The 20,098-nt window shown below is 40.8% G+C and overlaps 1 protein-coding gene across 5 annotated transcripts in view; it reads left to right on the top strand.

The window, feature by feature from the left end:
• Positions 1-19,861, top strand: part of Adamts3 (ADAM metallopeptidase with thrombospondin type 1 motif 3) — a 210,718-nt gene extending 190,857 nt beyond the window's left edge. For 2 of the 5 annotated variants that reach the window (XM_021162812.1, XM_021162810.1), the window contains exons 17-22: positions 1,427-1,590; positions 3,206-3,371; positions 6,416-6,548; positions 8,767-8,974; positions 10,042-10,159; positions 15,777-19,861. In XM_021162812.1, coding sequence (XP_021018471.1) covers positions 1,427-1,590; positions 3,206-3,371; positions 6,416-6,548; positions 8,767-8,974; positions 10,042-10,159; positions 15,777-16,339 — 1,352 coding nt within the window. In that variant the 3' untranslated portion in view covers positions 16,340-19,861. Of the gene's footprint in view, positions 1-1,426; positions 1,591-3,205; positions 3,372-6,415; positions 6,553-8,766; positions 8,975-10,041; positions 10,160-15,776 lie in introns of those variants that run through there. The other 3 variants (XM_029478041.1, XM_029478042.1, XM_029478043.1) reach the window with 2 other exon arrangements.
• The last annotated feature ends 237 nt before the right edge of the window (positions 19,862-20,098 follow it).

Here is a 20,098-nt window from a genome sequence, read left to right as displayed (position 1 = left end):
ATAAAGTCATTAATTAAATATTATGTGAAGTTTAATGAGCTCTCTCAACTATCTTTACTTTAAAACAAATGTTTAAAACTAAAACTTCAAATTCTTTTGGTAGAAAAAGGAATTGCTTCTTAACTCCTGAGGGAAAAAAAAACTTTACAAGTTTATATTCATTTATCATATTTTGCTCTGAATTAGGAGATGATAAAAATACAATGTACCACATTAAAGGAAGTTAACAGAAAAGTCATTATTTTTTATGTTGAAGCTGACTGATGGACAGTTTATTGAAAATGGCAAATGGATAGCTTTAAAGCTGCCACAGGACAATTTTGCTATTGCATTGTGAATTTTTCCTAGTATCTGGAAGTTGTCAATTTTTGATTGGCACAGACAAATGCAAAGCAGATTCTCTTGTCTCATATGGGAGGATACTATAGAAGAATACTATAGAAGGCCCAGTACTATCGCAGTCTGTTTTTAAATATATTCAAAAGTGTAACCAACCACGACTGTCATGCTAAGGTCTGGGCACTCTGTTCACACACTAAGATATCTGAAACTTAGCCACCAGCTCTAGGAGATTTTGTAGCAAGTTGGTTGTCCTCATGCTTTGGTGGTTCTGGAGCTATTTAAATTAAATTTGCTGTCAGATGGCCTAACAAACCAGCCTTTGCTCAGAGTTCTTTTGCTAGTTTTTACAATCCTGTTTTTCACCCTAGAATTTAGATTATTCTTAGAATAATTACCTTAAAGGCTTCGGAGAAATAAATTATAAACCAAATGCTTTTAACTAAATATGTTTTCAGTGATGTTAGAAATGTGCAATGTTTTCTCAATTACTGATAGACACTTCCAACCTGTAAATTTAATCTATTATTTTCCCACTAGAAAAGTATTATATATTATAATAACAGTAGATCTGTAATGCATTAAGATCTATTAATAATAAATATTGTTAGAAAAGGATATCAGTTTCTGAATGATCTGGCAATTTTACTATCATCAGAAAAAGTATTGGCCTGGAAACCAGTTCAGCTCTTTAGGGTGGCTATCAATATGTATCAATATTTAAAGTGACAGTTAACTAAAAAAGTATCTGTTATATTCAAAGTGGGCCCACCTTCCAGGGAAACATATGGGATGAGTGAGTTAGAATCTTCTAATATCTTTGACAATGTTTCCAAATGGGAATATTTGCAAACATTATTTTTTACCCATTTTATGTATTTGACTCAGTAGGAATGCTTCTCGATGGTTTAAATGCCTAAAGAAGGGAATGGGGAAACAATTCAAACTAACGTTCATTTTGACTGCTTGATACTAATAAGGAAGAGGAGTCACTGGACGTTATTAATAAAATGGGGGAGACTTGCTACGAGTCATGAGCACTGCCATATAATAAATGTGTGCCCATTACTCATTTCCTTTCATTTAGCCATTAAGAATCAAGTCACAGGTCACTACATCTTAAATGGCAAAGGGGAGGAAGCCAAGTCAAGGACCTTCATAGATCTTGGTGTGGAGTGGGATTACAACATTGAAGATGACATTGAAACCCTCCACACGGATGGCCCACTACATGACCCCGTTATTGTTCTGGTATGTACCATGCACCATGTTACATGGTTGGGTTTTGTTTATAATTTTATAATTTAACTTACCTGAAAAGACACTTAGCTAAAATATCTGACTGGTTATTTCCTTGGTTCTTTTTGTAATTCTATTTCTTTCTCCCTGTTCTGTGTGAAACATTCTCATATCTCTTATACATTTTAACAAGTATGACATTGTTGTTGATTGAAAAGGGAAAAGCAACAAAAATAAAAAGTAGATTTTTATTATATATATATATATGTATATATATATATATATATATATATATATATATATATATAGAGAGAGAGAGAGAGAGAGAGAGAGAGAGAGAGATTTTTCTCTGTATAGCCCTGGCTATCCTAGAATTCACTCTGTAGACCAGGTTGGCCTTGAACTCAGAAATCCACCTGCCTCTGCCTCCCAAGTGCTGGAATTAAAGGCATGCGCCACCACTGCCTGGCTATTTATATTTTTATATTTAAGCTTGCTTAGCCTCCTTGATGTATCTTTTAAGCCACTATTATTTGCCTTCTGTATGGGGAACTTCCTTTGGCAGTGTTTGGGGTAGAAGTGTATTATCAATGAGTTCTTTCTGAAGCTTTCAAATTATCCAAATGCCATCTTCAAGAAGAGTAGAATTAGGGTATTACCAATTCTGTAATTTGATTTAGAGATGTCTTTATATTTATACTTGTCTATTGCACAAACATGTTATTTATAATATATAATGAATATCGAGAATCAAGAATTCTATATCAGCCATTTTTTGACCTATAAAAGCAGGAAATGTGGTCTGAGAACTGTACCAGAAAATACCAGAATTTAACCAGAAAAGCCAGTGGTTATTTAGATGAGTGTCAGTGTTTTGGCACTATTAAAGAGATACAGTGTAAAGAAGCCGTTGTTTGTATGCAGATTGTGTTAATTATTGGAGAAGTGTTCATTAGGAAGTTGAGAGATTATCAGTGAGAAGATCTGGCCACCTGCAGTGGAAGCACACTTGAGCTTACTTGGTGGATGCTTGGAAGTGTGGTCACAGCCCTGAGGAGGGCTCTGCCTGTCTAGGAAACACACTTAGCAGTCTCTGAGGAATCTGCTCTAAGAACTCTTGTGGGAAGCAGTGGAAGGTTCCTTATAGCCATGGGTCCTGTGCAGATTTGGCCAATGGGGTGGGGGGTGCTATTTCATAAAGTATAGGGAGCAGGCAGCCTCTAGGTGAGACTGAACAGCCTAAAAATGTAACATAATTGCAGAAAGCAAGACAGAAACAAATGAGCAATAATGTTCCAGTCTTGTGAAAAGACTGTTAACCTTCCAGAAGTTCTGAAGGTTTTGTTTCTGCTACAGCTGAAACAATTAAGAGCATAAAAGCTCCCAGCACTCGGGATACAGAGGCAGGCAGATTTCTGAGTTTGAGGCCAGCCTGGTCTACAAAGTGAGTTCCAGGACAGCCAGGGCTATACAGAGAAACCTGTCTTGTTTATGGGGAACAAGAGCGTTTTAAGAACTACCTTAAACATTTTCCAGCTTTGAAAGTGTCAATATTCTGCGATGTGTAAGGTCACAGTGACGCCTCCAGTTCTTTATGTGTTGATTACATATCTCACATGTGTATTAGATCATACCTCAGGAGAACGACACACGCTCTAGCCTAACATATAAGTACATCATCCACGAAGACTCGGTGCCAACAATCAACAGCAACAACGTCATCCAGGAGGAGCTGGATACCTTCGAGTGGGCGCTGAAGAGTTGGTCTCAGTGCTCTGAGCCCTGTGGTGGAGGTAACAACTGCATTCATTTCCAAAGCAGTTTATCACTCTATATTGCTACTTCACAATTGTAATATTGCTACCATTGTGGATCATAATATAAACATCTGTGTTTCCTGAGCTCTTAGCCCCTGTGGAAGGGTCATTTGACCCAGCCCCACAAAGGAGTCATGACCCACATGTTGAAAACCACTTACTTAAACCAATGGAGGACCTAACATCCCCATACTCCTTTCTCTAAGGTTCACATCTTGTGTTCAATAGAGCAGTGTTGCTTTAAAAGTAATTAATTAACTCTATAGTTCTTTTTGTTGTTGTTGTTGTTGTTTTCGAGACAGGGTTTCTCTGTGTAGCTCTGGCTATCCTGGAACTCACTCTGTAGACCAGGCTGGCCTCAAACTCAGAAATCCGCCTGCCTCCCAGGTGCTGGGATTAAAGGCATGCGTCACCACTGCCCAACTCTATAGTTCTTAATGTGACCCCATCAACCTCCCAATAATTAAGACCAAGTTTCCATTAGATTTATTTATTCAGCTTTAGCATGATTACTGAACAAATTATTCCTGATTTATTTTTATATGCTAAACTGGCTAATTCCCAGCTGAGCTCCCCTTCTCCCGGATTGCCTTTTGGTCATCAGTCTGTGTTCAGGATGCACTTCTCCTGGCCACATGCCCATGGTCCATCTCTTTTCACAGCAGCCTCCTCCTCTCCTCTCTTCCTTCTCCTCCTCCTTCCTAGAGGTCCCTATCTGAGACCCCCAGCCTGGTACATCTATTCTTCAAAATCCTGCCTACCTCTATTCTTCCCAGTCATTGGCTATAGCTTTTTTAACCAGTCAGAGAAGATTGGCGACCAGCATTTAACATCATCCTTTGGTATACATGAGTATGTGCTCATGGGACTGTAAGCAGACCTTGGGGGCCAGTGTTCAGCATGTGAATACATAGCAGCACTAGGCCAACTCCAACATAATCTTAAAACCTTAATCACTTTTCCCCAAATCTACAACTTCTTCCAATCCAGTTTACTGAGGCTGCTGCCTCTTCTCCATCTTGGTGTCCACGTGTATGCACATCTTTTCTGTTTGTGCTAGCAAGAACTCAGTTAATCACATCCATCTGTATACCTAATTACACTATGTTGTAGATGCTACTGCTCTACTGAATGCTTGGTCTATCTGTGTGTCCATACTCACAGCAGCTCTATGGTGTCAGTACTATTTTTAATCTTCATTATACTGATGGTGAAATTGAGACACAGGTAAGTGGTTCTTCAAAAAACATAGGATTCAGACCAGCTTAGCTGAGTACCACACTGCCTTGCTGTACTGAATTTCTTCTCTCATTTCTCCGGACCAGATCCATGAGATGGACCCCATTTTTAACAATCTGTTTGTCTGGTTCTGCACAACAAATATTCTAGTATTAAACATACAATAACAGAATTCTCCCCAACAAGAAGAATAGTTACAGTAATCACTATCTAATTAAATTCTGAATAATAAACAGAAAAAATATTCATAGTAGAGAATTCTGGGTAAGCCAATTTAATTAATGTTCAGACTCTATTTCTACAGTGTTTCTGGAAAGGGCATAACATGTTTGGGGCTTTTAAGAATGTTACTTCATTCCCCATTGCAAGATAGATACTGATTTAATTTGGATTCTTACTTTTTCATATGTTCCAATAGACATGGTCCCCAAGGTTATCAATGACATTTTAATATGGATAGCATCTGTGCCTACCTCACTAGGCTTCCTCCACTGTTTTGGAATAGAAGTATATTGTGATTTTTCCTCTACTGATTTTCTTCTCTCTTTACATGATAATGTTTTTAACTTAATGGGTGACTAGAATTATATTGGCTCTTGCAATTAAAATCCTTCAGTCGTCTGACGTATGGCCCTGAAGACACACAGCCATTCGGGTAGTATTCTTGTAGAGAGTTAATAAGCTGAGTCTCATCATTAAGGATCATTAAGCAAAGCATCTTGCAATAGCCTTGTACAAAACAACTGGCTTATACATTTCAAGAATAGTAAATGCCTTAAAGATGGAGTTTGGGAAATTATTCCTGTTGGTGGAAGCCAAGGAAACTTGGATGTTAGATGGCCCACATGGTCCCTGATGGGTAAAGCCTTGCTGGGAGAAACTTTACAAGGACAGTGGCAGGTTTTGAATATTGTCTGTGTAATATCTTCTAAGAATAATTTTGTAGTAATGTGAACTGTTTAGGAGTGAAGGATCCAGAGGTCTGCAACCAGGAAACCATGCATGGATCGTAATCTATAATTTGGACAGTAAATGGAATGATTAATCTAAATTCCTAGATACTCAACTTCCTTACAACTTTTATAAGGGATACGAAGTTTTCAATTCCTAGAGGGGTTTTGCTGTCTGTGTGTTTGTTCTACAAATATCAACGAATGACCTCCAGGTCCAAATGCTTTCCTGAGTGAGGCTCGTGACTTTGTAGAACTGATGCTTTCTTACCTCCTTCCTCTTCACACATGACATGTTCTCCACCCACCGGAAGTACGTAGCCCATCACATGTTCTTTCCTGTATGTGGCACTGGTGCCATGTTCTCTCCTCTATGCACAACAGTTTGAGCTCCACTGTATGCTTAAGAAGGGGTTGGTTTGTAAGGCTTCCCTGCCCCTTCCCATCAGCTAAACAAGTGGTCTTTCCTATGTATTTGTTTCCACCCCTGCAGAAAGTTCACTGCTGAGCTCTGTAAAGGTCTGTACTACTCACCTCATATTGGTCACCACAGTGGTTACCTAATCTACTCCCTTGTGGCAGTGTGAACACTCTATCTCATTCACCGGCAATTTCACGGGTACTGCGTAATAAGTTTTAGTATTTACTAAACGTAAGTTCCAAGAAAGTGGGCCATTTAATTTTAAACTCATTTCCATTCAAAAATGGCAATACCTATTGTGGTACCTGGCATATTATACATATGCAGATGTTTATTACAGGAATGCATTTGTGAATATTCAAATGTTTGCCATTAGTAAGTGCCTAAATGAAGCTTACTTTCTGATCCAGGATTCCAGTATACGAAATATGGATGCCGAAGGAAAAGCGACAGTAAAATGGTTCACCGCAGTTTCTGCGAGGTCAATAAAAAGCCGAAACCCATCAGACGCATGTGCAACATTCAGGAGTGCACACACCCGGTGTAAGCACTGAGTCATGCGGCCCTGCTGCTGGCACGGTGGGAATGGGAATGCTGTTAATGTTCTGTTTAATTCGAAGCTTCGGCATTTAAGTAGTCAATCTTATCACAAGGGTGAGGAGTATATACAGCTGTGGTCCTGCTCTTCCCTACATTCCTACTCCTGAAAAACAAATACATATCTTAGCTGCTTTGTTTATTTTGATATTTGACTTTTACCCATCTTTATCTAAATGTTGACATCTACCTGTTGACTCTTGGGGGCGGGGGGGGGGAATGACAGGTTGACAGGTCGCATAATAAATGTTGAGTTTCTTCCAAAGGTGGAACATTCCTTGACACTCTCTATAGACCACACTTAACCCTTTCTTTCTTGGTTTTAACAACACGGACTTATGGGGCTGGTGAGATAGCTCAGTGGTTAAGAGCATGGGCTGTTCTTCCAGAGGTCCCGAGTTCGATTCTCAGCACCCACATGGTGGCTCAGGACCATCTATAAGGGTATCAGTGACACGAAAGTGCACATGTATCATAGTACTCATTCATTAAATAATAAATAAATAAATACGCCTGTTGAAAAAGATACAGACTTATTTTACTGGCAATGGTATCTGGGGTGAGTGCCACAACAGATAAGTCATACTGTTAGAGCAGAATACGGCTTTTTTTTTTTTTTTTTTTTTTTTTTTTTGTAAAACTGTTTGTCTTGAAGACTAATCACTTCTAAATTTTAAACACCCTATTACTTAGTTTCAGAGTTCTGCCTCAGCCCGGCTTTCACAAACCTTTCTCCCTGGCTGTCCTGAGTCAATTACATCTTATTCTTGGTTCATTCTTCCATTGCCAGAGGCACCAGTCTCTTCAGGAATGTAAAGTATAACAAGGGAAAAAATATATAGAGAGAAGATTTAACTGTAGATATGTAGGAAAAACATCTAAGAGGTTGAAGTACAATTATGAGACAAGTCTTGCTTCTGCTCTCACCTTTGAGTTCTCGGAGACACACACGTAGGTAGCTATTTCTGTTTTTCCCCAGAATCTTAAAGTATCTGTCCCTTTCTTGGCTAGAGTCCTGAGTTATTGAAAATTAGTGCTCATTTTGATTCAAAGTCCTATAGGACATATTTTTTTTTCTTTTCTGTCTAAAGTTCTTAAAACCTTGTTGCCATCAGAAGACAACTGCCCAGTGATGAAGTGGACCCGTGTGAGCATCTTTCCTAGAGTACCGTGTACTTGTAGACTTAATTTCATGGCAAGTAATTACACTTACGGTGCACAAATATATTTTGATAATGTTCAGATGGAGGTGATTAATATATACTTACCCTCAGACACTTGGCTCTTCTATGTGACATGCACCCATAAATGTTTTCACAGCTTTGAAGTGCATACTACACTGTGGTTAGCTCCATGGATTATGCTGCCTGGGAGATCAGCCAACCAGCCTCTCTGAAGGCAGCTGAGGGAGTCCTTTGTCATCTCCACATTCTCTTCTGTCCACTCCCACCCTTACTCCCTACTTCAGCGAGGTCTGATTTCTTTTTGTAGGCCATCTCTTGAGTTTTTCTTACAGGCTTTTCCTTCTTCCATCTGGTCAGTCAGTGTGCACATACTCGAGGGGTGCAGATTATCTGTCCCTTCTGTAACTACGAAGTCCTAATGTAGAAGTATATCGATACCTTAGTACGCTTTCCTTCTCGTAATTTAAGACCGACCTAGTCTGTCAAAATGAAACATGGTATTTAGGATAAGGAATTGTGCTCATCTGTGAAGGCCTCAATTGTGATTCCTATTCAAGAGACATGACTTATGAGAGAACTGTAATCACAGCTGACTCAGCATTATCCCACTCTCAGCGACATTAGAATTTGGAAATGTCCCATGGGAGGTAGTTTTGAACATTAGTCTCCAGAAACATTTTTATTAGGTGGGTTTAAGGACGTACTTTCTATCCAGGCCTGCACGTATGACCTTTCTCTTGGGTTCGCTGAGGTCCAATAATAGTGGAAGCTAGAATATTTGAAATGGTAAGCAAGCTTACTATTTCACGAATAAGAGTGTAGTAGCCAAATCCCTCTGTTGTTCAAAAGCCAAGCGTTGGGACCGTTGTCAGAAAGTTGTTCCCCCATAATGTGCACTCATTCAGAAGATGGGAAGTACCTAGGCGTCGCGCTGTGGGGATGCTCGCTGCCTCCTTCACCGCTCCCTCTTGCTCCCACAGCTGGGCAGCGGATGAATGGGAGCACTGTAGCCGAAGCTGTGGCAGCTCTGGGAACCAGCTGCGCACCGTGCGCTGCCTCCAGCCACTGCAGGATGGCACCAACCGCTCGGTGCACAGCAAGTACTGCCTTGGAGACCGTCCTGAGAGCCGCCGGCCCTGTAACAGAATGCCCTGTCCAGCTCAGTGGAAAACAGGATCCTGGAATGAGGTGAGGTGTTTGTTAGCATGAGTGTGTGAAGGGGTTAGGAAAAATTAACACTTTCAGACAGTGTTTGTGGTTATTAATAGGTGGCAGGGACAAGCCGTGACTAGGTGTTCAGTGAGACGGAGGCATCTGAAAGGTCCCTGACCCTTCTGAGATCATAGTGACTTCCTTTTACATATGTTCCAATCCACCACAGAATGCAAGACCCTAGACGTCAGTAACCCCACGTACCCACACCCCTCTCACTCTATCCTCATTCTAGCTGGTAAACTTTCTATGTTCCAAATTACACTTACTCAAGCCTGCACCTTCATGTGACTTGTTCTTCCCTGTCTCTGGTCTCACCATATCTTCCCCCTCCACCAAGGCTCACCATCATCGTCCAAATTCCTTACTCATTACCTTGTGATCCCTTCTACCAAGGTTTCCTCTGCCTTTAAAGGACAGGGACCAGAGTAGCTGTAGACTCTTACTCCCAATAGAGCATTGTGAAGCCTGTCTTAGTCTGAGCTTGCCTTTGGTCCAATGGCAGTGTGCCTTGCTTCCTCAGTACTTAGCCACAGCCTGGGGTCAAGTGGAATTTGGTAACTGGCTGGATCATTGTTTCATTGTCTATAATACCACCTGTTCTTGATACTTCTATGGACTCAAAATAAGAGGGTTTATAGAAAGACGGCACATCAAAAGGCAGTTACAGAAGAGAGGGCCAGTCATCCATAGGGGATAATATGGAGACATGCCCATTCCTCGTAGAGTCCTGGAACTGAGATTCTCCCAGCTCAGCCTATCTCGACAGTACAGAAGTTTCTCAGCTTAGTTTGAAAGTTCTTGTCAGAAAAAAACTAAAGGAGTTGGGGGCTGCCTACCAGGACCTGGCAAAGACACCAATGTATGAGTCCATGGTTAGTTGGCCTCAGAATCTCTGTACAACATTTCTTCCATAGAGAGAGAACTCCAGAGTTGTCAAGTGGTTTGTGACCTGTGCATTGTGGGGGTAGAGATCCTGGGAGCATGCATGTGCCTCGGCTCTGTAGAATCAACATCTGTAATTGCAGCCTTTGTCTCTGTAGTGTTCAGTGACCTGCGGTGAGGGAACAGAGGTGAGACAGGTTCTCTGCAGGACTGGAGACCACTGTGATGGAGAAAAGCCCGAGTCTGTCAGACCCTGCCAGCTGCCTCCCTGTAATGGTAAGAGCATGGCTGCTTGTTCTTTGTCATATTGTTGAACCTTAGAAAGCAGAAATTCCTTTCAGCATAAGGTCTGGAACTTGCATCCAAGAAATAGTCAAATGAAGACACCTTTGGAAATAATAGTCTGAGAATGCTGTTTGAAATAGGGTTACCAACCAGTACATTGGGGATACTGGGTGGGGCTATTTCAAACATGTGTAGCTTCTTTCCATGTGAGTTTCTGTTGGGGACTACTTTTTGTTTCTCTATGATTTACCTTTATAATCTTGCAGAAGTATAGTTAGATTATTACGGCAGGCTTTGAGATGTTTTATTAAAATTATTTAGGCATACAGAAATTAAATGTGACTCAACCTTAAGATCCTTTTTATTAACTGCCCATACATATAAAGTATGATTCCAAAATAGACACCTTGTACATGGGGTGACTTCTAACTTCAAAACAGACACCTTGTACATATGCCAAAATAAAGCAGTTGCCTGAGTGAGCCAACTAGTTGTATTTTGAAAGTAGAATGTTTGTTTGCTTGTTTGTTTGTTTAAAATATTTAAAATATAATATTTGTTTATTTATTTAAATCTGAACTGGGGAGCTGACTCAGCGGGTAATGTGCTTGCTGCAGGAGTATGCAAACCTGAGTTCAGGCCCTGGGCTCTCCTGATGGCAGCACATACCTGTACTCACAGCTCATCAGAGGCAGAGACCATGTTCCACAGGATACGGCAGATAGCAATTAGGAAAGACACCTGACATCTGCTTCATCTCCTTACCGCTGCGCCTCTCTTCTTACTCTCATTGGTGTGCGCTCTGGTGAAACTCAAGACTAAAGGGATTTTTTTTTTCTCTACATTTCAACCCATAAGTAATATTAAACTCTGGCATCCTCCCTCCCCTTTTTTGTAAGAAACTTGGCAACTTCTTCAAATAGCTTTGTATTTTGGACATTTTAGGCTTCCAGCCTTTAAGTATTGTAAACAACTATACCTAAAATGGCAAAACCTCCAGAGCATGTTTGGAGGGTTCTAGCAAGGAACACATGACCAAAGACCACTTCTCCTCTGTTTGGGGAAGGTCATTGTCTTTGACCAAGAGTGGAGCTATGGGAGGGGTTCACATGGATTGGTGAGGGGGGGGGAAGGGGGGCCATCAGCCAGAGCAGCCACATTAACTTTGGTGACCAGTGGGATGACAGATGTCACGGCCAGTTCACCTTCACATCCTTTTTCTTGGGCACTTATCCTTCAATATAAGTTGTCTTGTCAGTACTGACCATAAGATTTATTAGCCTGCTTTTAGAAATATGCAACTAGCCTTGGATAACTGCCCACATTGAATACATCCTTTTAGAATTGTTATAGTTTGATGATTTATAATGATGTTACCTGTTCTGTTTGTGATTCACTGAATACATAGTTTCAGAGTTGTAATGCTTGAATGATTTTTGTGCTTTATTGTGCCAAATGATTTTTGTTGGTATTTGTGATTGTTTCACTGGATACAGTTTCTAAGAAATGTAATGTTTGGTTTTAATGTATAAAATCCCCTGCTTGAGAGCTGCAGAATACACTCAGATTCAAACTGCAAAAAAAAAAAAAAAAAAAAAAAAAAAAAAAAAAAAAAAAAAAAAAAAAAAAACAACAACAAAAAAAATAAGTTGTCTTGTCCAACTTATGTGATAGATTTTATATTACTATACGTTACTTTGTTCCATATATTTTTAAATGGATAAGTGAATGGATGAATGAATTAGCCACTAGTGTAGTAGAACCCAACAAACTCTATCTACTCAAATTGTCCCAGTGGTGGCAATGGCAGTGGCACTTTCCTTAACCCCAGTGTTCTGGGTTCCTTAATGAAGTATGTGCGAGCACATGCACACACACACACACACACACACACACACACACACACTCACACACACCTACTAAAACCTAGATTCCATTTTGGCTGTCCTGGACCCAGACCGGCAACCCTCCTGGGCAATGATCTCTGACTCTTACATGATGGCTGTGCTATCTCTTCTGCACCTGTCAGGCCTGGTGTAACCTTCTTCCTCCCAGGCATGGCTATGTCCTTCCTCCTCCTTCACTCCCCTTCCCTGGGGAAACCCAAAAGTCCCGCCTCTGTCTTTTGGCCCAGCCATTGGCCACCAGCAACTTTATTTATCAGTCAAAACGAACTTGGGGCGGGAACCCTCAGCATCTTACCTGTAGATTCTATTGCAATTTGGGGGACTCAATTAACATAATACAAGCATTAGACCAAGCCACAACACACTAGGGTAAAGGTTAACAGTTGAATTACCTGTCACATGTGCTGAAGGAGGGAAAATTAATGAACTACTCAAGGATAGGTCTCATGTTTAGGAGTAGTTGGCCAACATGTAATGGACTCCACACTTGTTTAGTTGTGGTGGTGGTAGCAGTGGTGTGTGTGTGTGTTGTGTGTGGTGCTTTTATTTGGCTACACTTGGTGGATTCTTTGCTTTAGTTTGTTTGTAGGGTTTTAATTGGTTTTCTTGGTTTAGGGTTTTTTGTTGTTGTATTGAGTTTCTTTTCTTTTCTTTTCTTTTCTTTTCTTTTCTTTTCTTTTCTTTTCTTTTCTTTTGAGAAAGAACTTAAAGTTGCACTGGGGGTGAGATTCTGGGAGGACTTGGGAAAGGGTAAGATTAAGACCAAAATATATTTAAATTTAAAAGCTGTTTTAAATAATAAAAAAGTAAGAAGAGAATACAATGAAAAATAATAAATAAAAGTGAAATGTAGCTGGACGTGGTGGCGCACGCCTTTAATCGAAGCACTTGGGAGGCAGAGGCAGGCAGATTTCTGAGTTCGAGGCCAGCCTGGTCTACAAAGTGAGTTCCAGGACAGCCAGGACTACACAGAGAAATCCTGTCTCAAAAAACAAAAACAAAACAAAACAAAACAAAAAGTGAAACGTTTCTGAAAGTTTCACATTAGTTAACATTTACCATAGACGCTTTTATGGGTATTGATTACTACATTGGGTTCCTTGTAGTTCTAATTTGCTAATACTTTATTTTTTCATTAATTTTCAAATATTTTCTGTAACTATTACTATGACTGCATCTTATTTTCCTTTTACAATAATTATAGTAATTGATTTTTAAAATAAAACTAACCTTTTAAATGAAAAAAAGGAGAAAGAACTAGTAAGATCCAACATGGCCACCAGGGGGAGACATAGGACTTCTTTATTTAGCTGTTTCCTTTGGAAAGTGATTTTCAATATAGAAACTCAAACAAAACAAAACAAAACCCCACGAAACAAACAAAACAAAAATACATATCCAATTAGATGCTTTTAAACTTCCTGTTGCTGTATGAATTTGCCTATATAGTTATTACTGTCATTGATGAACACTTTCTAGGTAAACTCTGTTGATTTTACTAGCTCAAATATGTGTGTCTGGCTGCCTGTCTGCACAGATCTACTTGCTCCCTTTTGGTGGTAGTGGGTGAGACACTGTAAAATCAATGTGCCAAGGAGACAGCATCCCTGTGTTAGTGTGCCCATGTTTGTCTCCTGGCTTTACTGCCCTGAGCTCTAAGTTGAAAGCCAATTTTGGGAGTTCTGACATCATAAATTTCCATGCTATTTCAGCCAAACAGGTAGGGTAGCCCTCAGTCACAAACTCCAGATTCAATTGTACCTTTTGAGGTCCGACATCAACCTCTCTTCCCAAGGTTTTTATGACATGGGCGGTGTGAGAAAGCTATAAAATTTCCATTATTTTAATGATTGTGTTGTAGGATTATATTTGGTTATAATACTCATTTGTCTTTAAGACCTGCTCATCTATACCTACAAAATTATCATGAAGTTTGCCCTCAGTGTCTTTTACTCATCCATACAGAAGCATATTCTTGACCTAATGAGACTTGGGCTCTCGGTCGCTCTGCAGTGGCCAGGTGCTCATTTAAACAAGAGTTCCATCTTAGCCCCTCTCTAATGCACAGGGGATGTTTCTGGGCCCAGCCTCCCATCAGTAGCAGGCAAAAGGATGTCTGTGAGAAAGACTCCCTCAGCAGAGGCTACAGCCTTACTCATAGCAAGGGCAGTTTGCTTAGTTTTAGATAGACAGACAGGAAATATAGTCCACAAGTAAAGAACTGGTATTTTGAGGTTAAAAAACTCAGAAATCCTCCACCAATAACACCACCTAGCTTATAACTTTTACAAGCATAAGGTGTTCAGACTCCATATAATGCAGTAGACCTACACGTGTCAAGACAGCGTAACTGTCAGCTTGGGATATGTGGACATGGAATGGCACTGAAACAAGAAAGCAGCCTGCTGTCAACGTCACCAACTGACGCTCTTAAAAAGAACTCTCAAAAGTTCTTTGGCATTATAGAGCAGAGTTGTTACCTTGACGTGTGTTCTTACATAATGAAGGCCTATGGGTGCCGTAATCCTTCACTTTTTAAATGGTACAGGGCCACATTTCCTGGGTCACATGTATAGACATAAAATACTGTCAGTTTCATAAAATTGAATATAAAACATGTAAGTTGCTTAGAACAGAGTTGACATATTTTATAGAGCTGTTTTGTTTTCTAATAAGGACCTGAGAATGTCCAGTAGTAAACATGACTAATAAGAGCCTAAGAATATCCCATAATAAACATAACACTTGTTCTCAAGCCGGACAATTCTGTTTTAATCCAAGTGGTCATTGTTTCCTTTGCTAAGTGTTATAATGATTTAGTTAGTTATAGAAGCAGTGTTTAGGGCTGGAGAAATGGTTCAGTGGTTAAGGGCACCGTCTACTCTTCCAGAGATCCCAAGTTCGATTCCCAGCAACCACATGGTGGCTCACAATCATCTGTAATGAGATCTGATGCCCTCTTCTGGTGTGTCTGAAGACATCGACAGTGTACTCATATACATAAGATAAATAAATCTTTTTTAAAAAGCAGTGTTTAATATTCATTTTATTTGTGTATTAAAAGTCATTGTAGAATCAACTTATTAGAAAGGCAAACTTCAATATTACACAATTAAAAATTATGCTTCTCTCCATCTTCAAAATGAATGCAATGAGGTTTTTGTCCTTCTACAATCTGATACACACCTCAGTGTTGTCTTAAAGACAGTGTTCCCCCTCAGTGTCCTGACAGCTTCTCCTGGAGATAGTAAAAGGATGATCGTGCCTAGTGTGTGGTAGATAACGAGCTGCTTGGTTTAGCTGTGTGTGGTGGGACATGCTCACAATCTCAACAGTAGAGTGGCTAACCTGGGTAATGCAGTGAAGTCCTCCCTTAAAAAATTAAACATTGGGCTGGCGAGATGGCTCAGCAGGTAAGAGCACTGACTGCTCTTCTTGAAGGTCCTGAGTTCAAATCCCAGCAACTACATGGTGGCTCACAACCACCTGTGATGAGATCTGACGCCCTCTTCTGGTGTGTCCGAAGACAGCTACAGTGTACTTATGTATAATAATAAATAAATCATTTTTTAAAAAATTTAAAAATCAAAACAAAAGTTATCTCTGACAGTATATCCATCCTGTAGTTTATATTACTAATAATTTTGGTTTCTTTGATCCTTTTATGTTTATGCATGTTTTTTTTTCTTATGTTTTTGCAGATGAGCCATGTTTGGGAGACAAGTCCATATTCTGTCAAATGGAGGTGCTAGCAAGATACTGCTCCATACCAGGGTATAACAAGTTATGCTGCGAATCATGTAGCAAGCGCAGTGGTACCCTGCCGCCGCCATACCTTCAAGAAGCTGCTGAAATCCACAGTGATGCTATCTTTGGCCCTAGTGACCTCCCTAGGTCCCTAGTCATGCCTACACCCTTCCTCCCTTCCTCCTCAGGGACCCGTGCTGAGAAGAAATCCTTGAGTAGCATCTCTTCCATGGCAAACCCCAATGCGGATGCTGCCTTCAGAGCCAGCAGCAGAGCTAGTGCTGACTTCCCCCGGAAGAGAGCACATCAGGCTGGAAGAAAGACTCTGGAGTCAGTGCCATCCTCCTCATCCATAAAGACTGATGACCTTCGTCCCGCCTCCCCGGTGGCTGCTGCCCCCTCCCCTGCTATCAGCGATTCAATAGGTGCTTCTCCCCAGACAAGAACCCCAAAGAAAGATGACGCAAAGAGTGTTAGCAGGAGACATCCGACCAGGTCAACAGCCTCAGAGAGATGAGAAAGCAGACTAGTGGAGCTAGAGGTCAAAGGGAAACCTGGACCGCCTCCCTCCCTGCATGGTGCATACAGCTTGTTAAAAAGTGGTACTCTCCACAAAAGGTTTACTCGCGTCCTCTGTACATGGAAGGACCGGAAGTGCTGGTTCACTTTTTAGTTGCTTCCATCTTCCTCCTGTTCCACATCGACTTGTTTACCAGAATCCATTAGAAGAAAGCGCCAAAGACTGTTTTTCAGAAGGAAAGAGTCCAGCTGCAGTGGCCCCTGCCTTAGAATGTCAGCAGTTGGGAAACTAAGGCAAGATGGTGACCGCTCGCTGGCCCGTTCAGGGACAGCCAGGAACAACTCTCCCCAAAACAAAAGAAAAAATGGAAAGGGTTGCTTTCTAAGGAAGAAAAGAGCCTAGAGCCGATTGTGCATATCAGCTGTTCTGTTCATTTGTTGTTTTTTTTTTTTAAAAAAAAGTTACAGTTAAGAATAACCCAAACAAATGCCAGTGGTTTACGCTTCAAGAAATTTTGGAAATAATTCTTAGACTTGTATTCCTATTTATCTATATTAGAAATACTGTATGAGCAAATTTGCAACTGTCGTGTAAATTCTGTACATTGCAGAAATCAGTATTATTTTAAAAGATGTTCTCAAGTGATTGTTTACTATCTTACATTTCTGGATGTTCTAGGGTGCCTGCCATTGAGCATTGCCTTATGTGGCGTTCCATGGGTTGATTTTGAAGCAGACTAGGATGAAGAAGTTGAGATTACATCTACTGACAATATACAGAGGGCTTGCCATTTGTCATCTGTTGACACTGCCGATGTGCAGGTGACTCATTTAATCCACTGCCTTCCTTTCTTGCAACAAAGGGAACGGGGACAGCCTCTCCACGTGTTTGTGCGCACAGGCTGCAGTGACTAAGCTTGCACAAGACAAAGCCCAACCTTCTTGCCATCGCATCAAAGGGCATCGTGGCGATGCGCAACATCTCAGTGATGCCCAGTTCGTGTGCTATCAGCTGTACTTGATATTCTGTGATCACCACAGATGGGTTGTGTGTGTTCTTTCATAGCTGAGAAGAGTATCATCAGGCTAGGACTGGCACTTGAGGACGTGAGTGCTTTGAGAGCAAGTTCAAGGAAGAGTCTTCGTCGCGGTTGAGATATTTATTTTCTGCATGGTTCATATCTAAATGTTCCCAGTCACAATGCATCGGACTGCAGTGCCAGGCTGGTAGTTCTGTTAGTGACCAACATGTTCACATGAAACCAGAAATGCGCCCCCCAGGGCTGGATGTATAGTACTTGTATATAGGACACAGATCTGAAGATATTTATTTTAAGAGTTGATTTTTTTTCTTGATAGTCTTTTTATGTCTTTAATATTGACACTAATATCAATGACATTTTAGTAAACTAGAGAGACATAATTAGAGGTGTGTGCTATGTTCTGTGAAGAAAGGACAAATTTAAACCAAGCACACAGCCAACTCAAAGAACTAAAATTGAACAGATTCTTACTTTTGAAAAAGGACAAATTTGGCAGAACTTGATTGGATCCAGGACCTCCCACATGCTAAGCCAGCACTCCATTGCTGAGCCGCATCTCTGTCCCCTTTTATATTTTAATACAGGAGCTCCCTAAGTTACCTAGGCAGGCCTTGAACTTGTGATCCACTTGCCACAACCTCCCAAGAGGCTGGGATTACAGGCAAAGCTTGTGTTAAATATTTACATTCTTTAAGTAGTCGATACAGAGCTAATGACTTGATTCCCTTCAAGGGTGCATAAAATAGTCAAGAATTCAGCTAGCTGTTTAATAGATAATAAACTAGGAACATTTCTAAAGCCCGGTGAGGTGGTGCATACCTGTCATCCCAGCATTCAGAAGCTGAGGCAGGAGGATTACTATGAGTGTGCAGCCAGCCTGGGCCATGTAACAAGACTCTGCTTCAAACAAAACCTATTTTAAGTATGTAATGAGTAATTCCTATGTTACACTTTAAAGACAAAAGTGGTGTGAGCATGCTTCTGAAGTCATTTTCTAAACATGTCTAGAAATCCATTATGCGGACTAAAGTAAAGATGCATCATCCTTTCAAAGTACAGACTGGGAAGGCCTTTATGTTATAACCATCATAAGTCAAGAGCCTAAGCTATGACTCAATACCTCGAAACAATTGCTGCTACTTCATGCAAGGATTTTAAATGTCGAGTTAAGTGATTTCCTGATAGTTAAGTCATCCCTGAGCCTTAAAATGTTCTCTCTCTTGAAAGCTTCACCAGAATAAAATTCTCTCTAGTTTGCTTGGGTGTACACATATCTGGTCCACAGGGAACCTGAAGATGGTCACACACATACACCTCCCATAAGATGTAAATATTCCTTCCACTTTCTACCTATGCGCTTTTTTTTTTCTACTAAGCTGAAAAAGTTCCTTTTTATCAAGGTGTACACTACTGATGCTGTTGGTTGTATTGGGAACACATAGCAATAAAAAACGTGAAAGAGGAGACGCGGCCTGACGTTGATTTTCTTACTGGTTTCCTTATGCCTGTGGGAATGCATCTTTTCCTCCAATCAAGTGAAACAATCACCTTTCTCTGGAGATGCTAGAGAGAGTCTCCACGCTTTTAAAGATGCTAAGAAGCCATGGGAGGTGGATTGTGCTGAAGTCTTTCCTTTAGAACTAGGTAAGAGAAGAACAATAAGGCTGATGATATAATGAAGAAAAGAGAGCTTCCTCCCCTGCCCCACCCCCATGTGAAATCTCAGAGTAGCTGAGATGCCTAACAACTTTGTACCATGAATACCTGAGTGTTGGGGGCTGGGGGTGGGGAGCGTGATTTCACATCGGACTCAGCACGGCAAGAAGGAGCAGGACACCACAGTGAGTGGATAGCCTCTTATTATCTAAAGAGGGGGCTGGGGTGCAGATGCCAGTTTGAAGGGCAAAACAGGCAGAATCGAGTTTAACCTCCACCTGCCACCTCATACCCATGCAGCCTCAGGTGACTTCTCTGATGTTCAGTTTCTTCAGCAATGACACCACCGACAGCAGAGCTCTGACATTACAGTGAAAATGAAGTAACACAAGTACTGAGCACAGCGCCTCCCAGTGGATATCGAACCACTGTCTATATCATCCCCCTCAACTTCACTGTACAGCTGAACCATAGCTGACCTCCGGTGTCTGGCTACTTCAGAATCAGAATTGCTCGCCCGCGTGGGTAAACAGGATGGTTTGGGAAATCTCAAGAACAGCGACTTTACAAGTTGATACAAGGAACTCAATATAAATGCTCTCCAGTCACTGTTGAGGATTTTGAGCTTCTTCTATCTGTCTGCCTCTTCCAGACAATGATCAAACTAAGTGGCGAGCAAGCACAATCCCGAGAACTTGGCTGATGGTGTCTCAATACGCTTGACAGCATGGGTTCCCATACATTTATCTCATCCACATAATTTGCAGTCAGCAGCAAAACCATTCTTCTAGACACACTTTGTAGTTTCTTTATGAAGAAGCCTTTTAAATTTGAGTTATGTAAGAAAAAAATCAATAGGAGAGAGAAAAAAAGTCAGAGAATCAGAGAATACCACCTGCTGAAGACGTGGTAAAGCAAAAGGACTATTGAAACTACTCACAATCAAGTAAGTTAGAAAAGCCATTCAGTGCACACAGACATCATCAACAATAAAAAAAAAACCAATCCTCTTTGGTCCCAGGTGCTTTGAATCATATTTCAGCCAGAGCCGAGGCTGA

Source organism: Mus caroli, chromosome 5, assembly GCF_900094665.2.
Source record: "Mus caroli chromosome 5, CAROLI_EIJ_v1.1, whole genome shotgun sequence".
In the NCBI taxonomy this organism is placed as follows: domain Eukaryota; kingdom Metazoa; phylum Chordata; class Mammalia; order Rodentia; family Muridae; genus Mus; species Mus caroli.
This window is presented reverse-complemented; position numbering and strand designations above follow the sequence as displayed.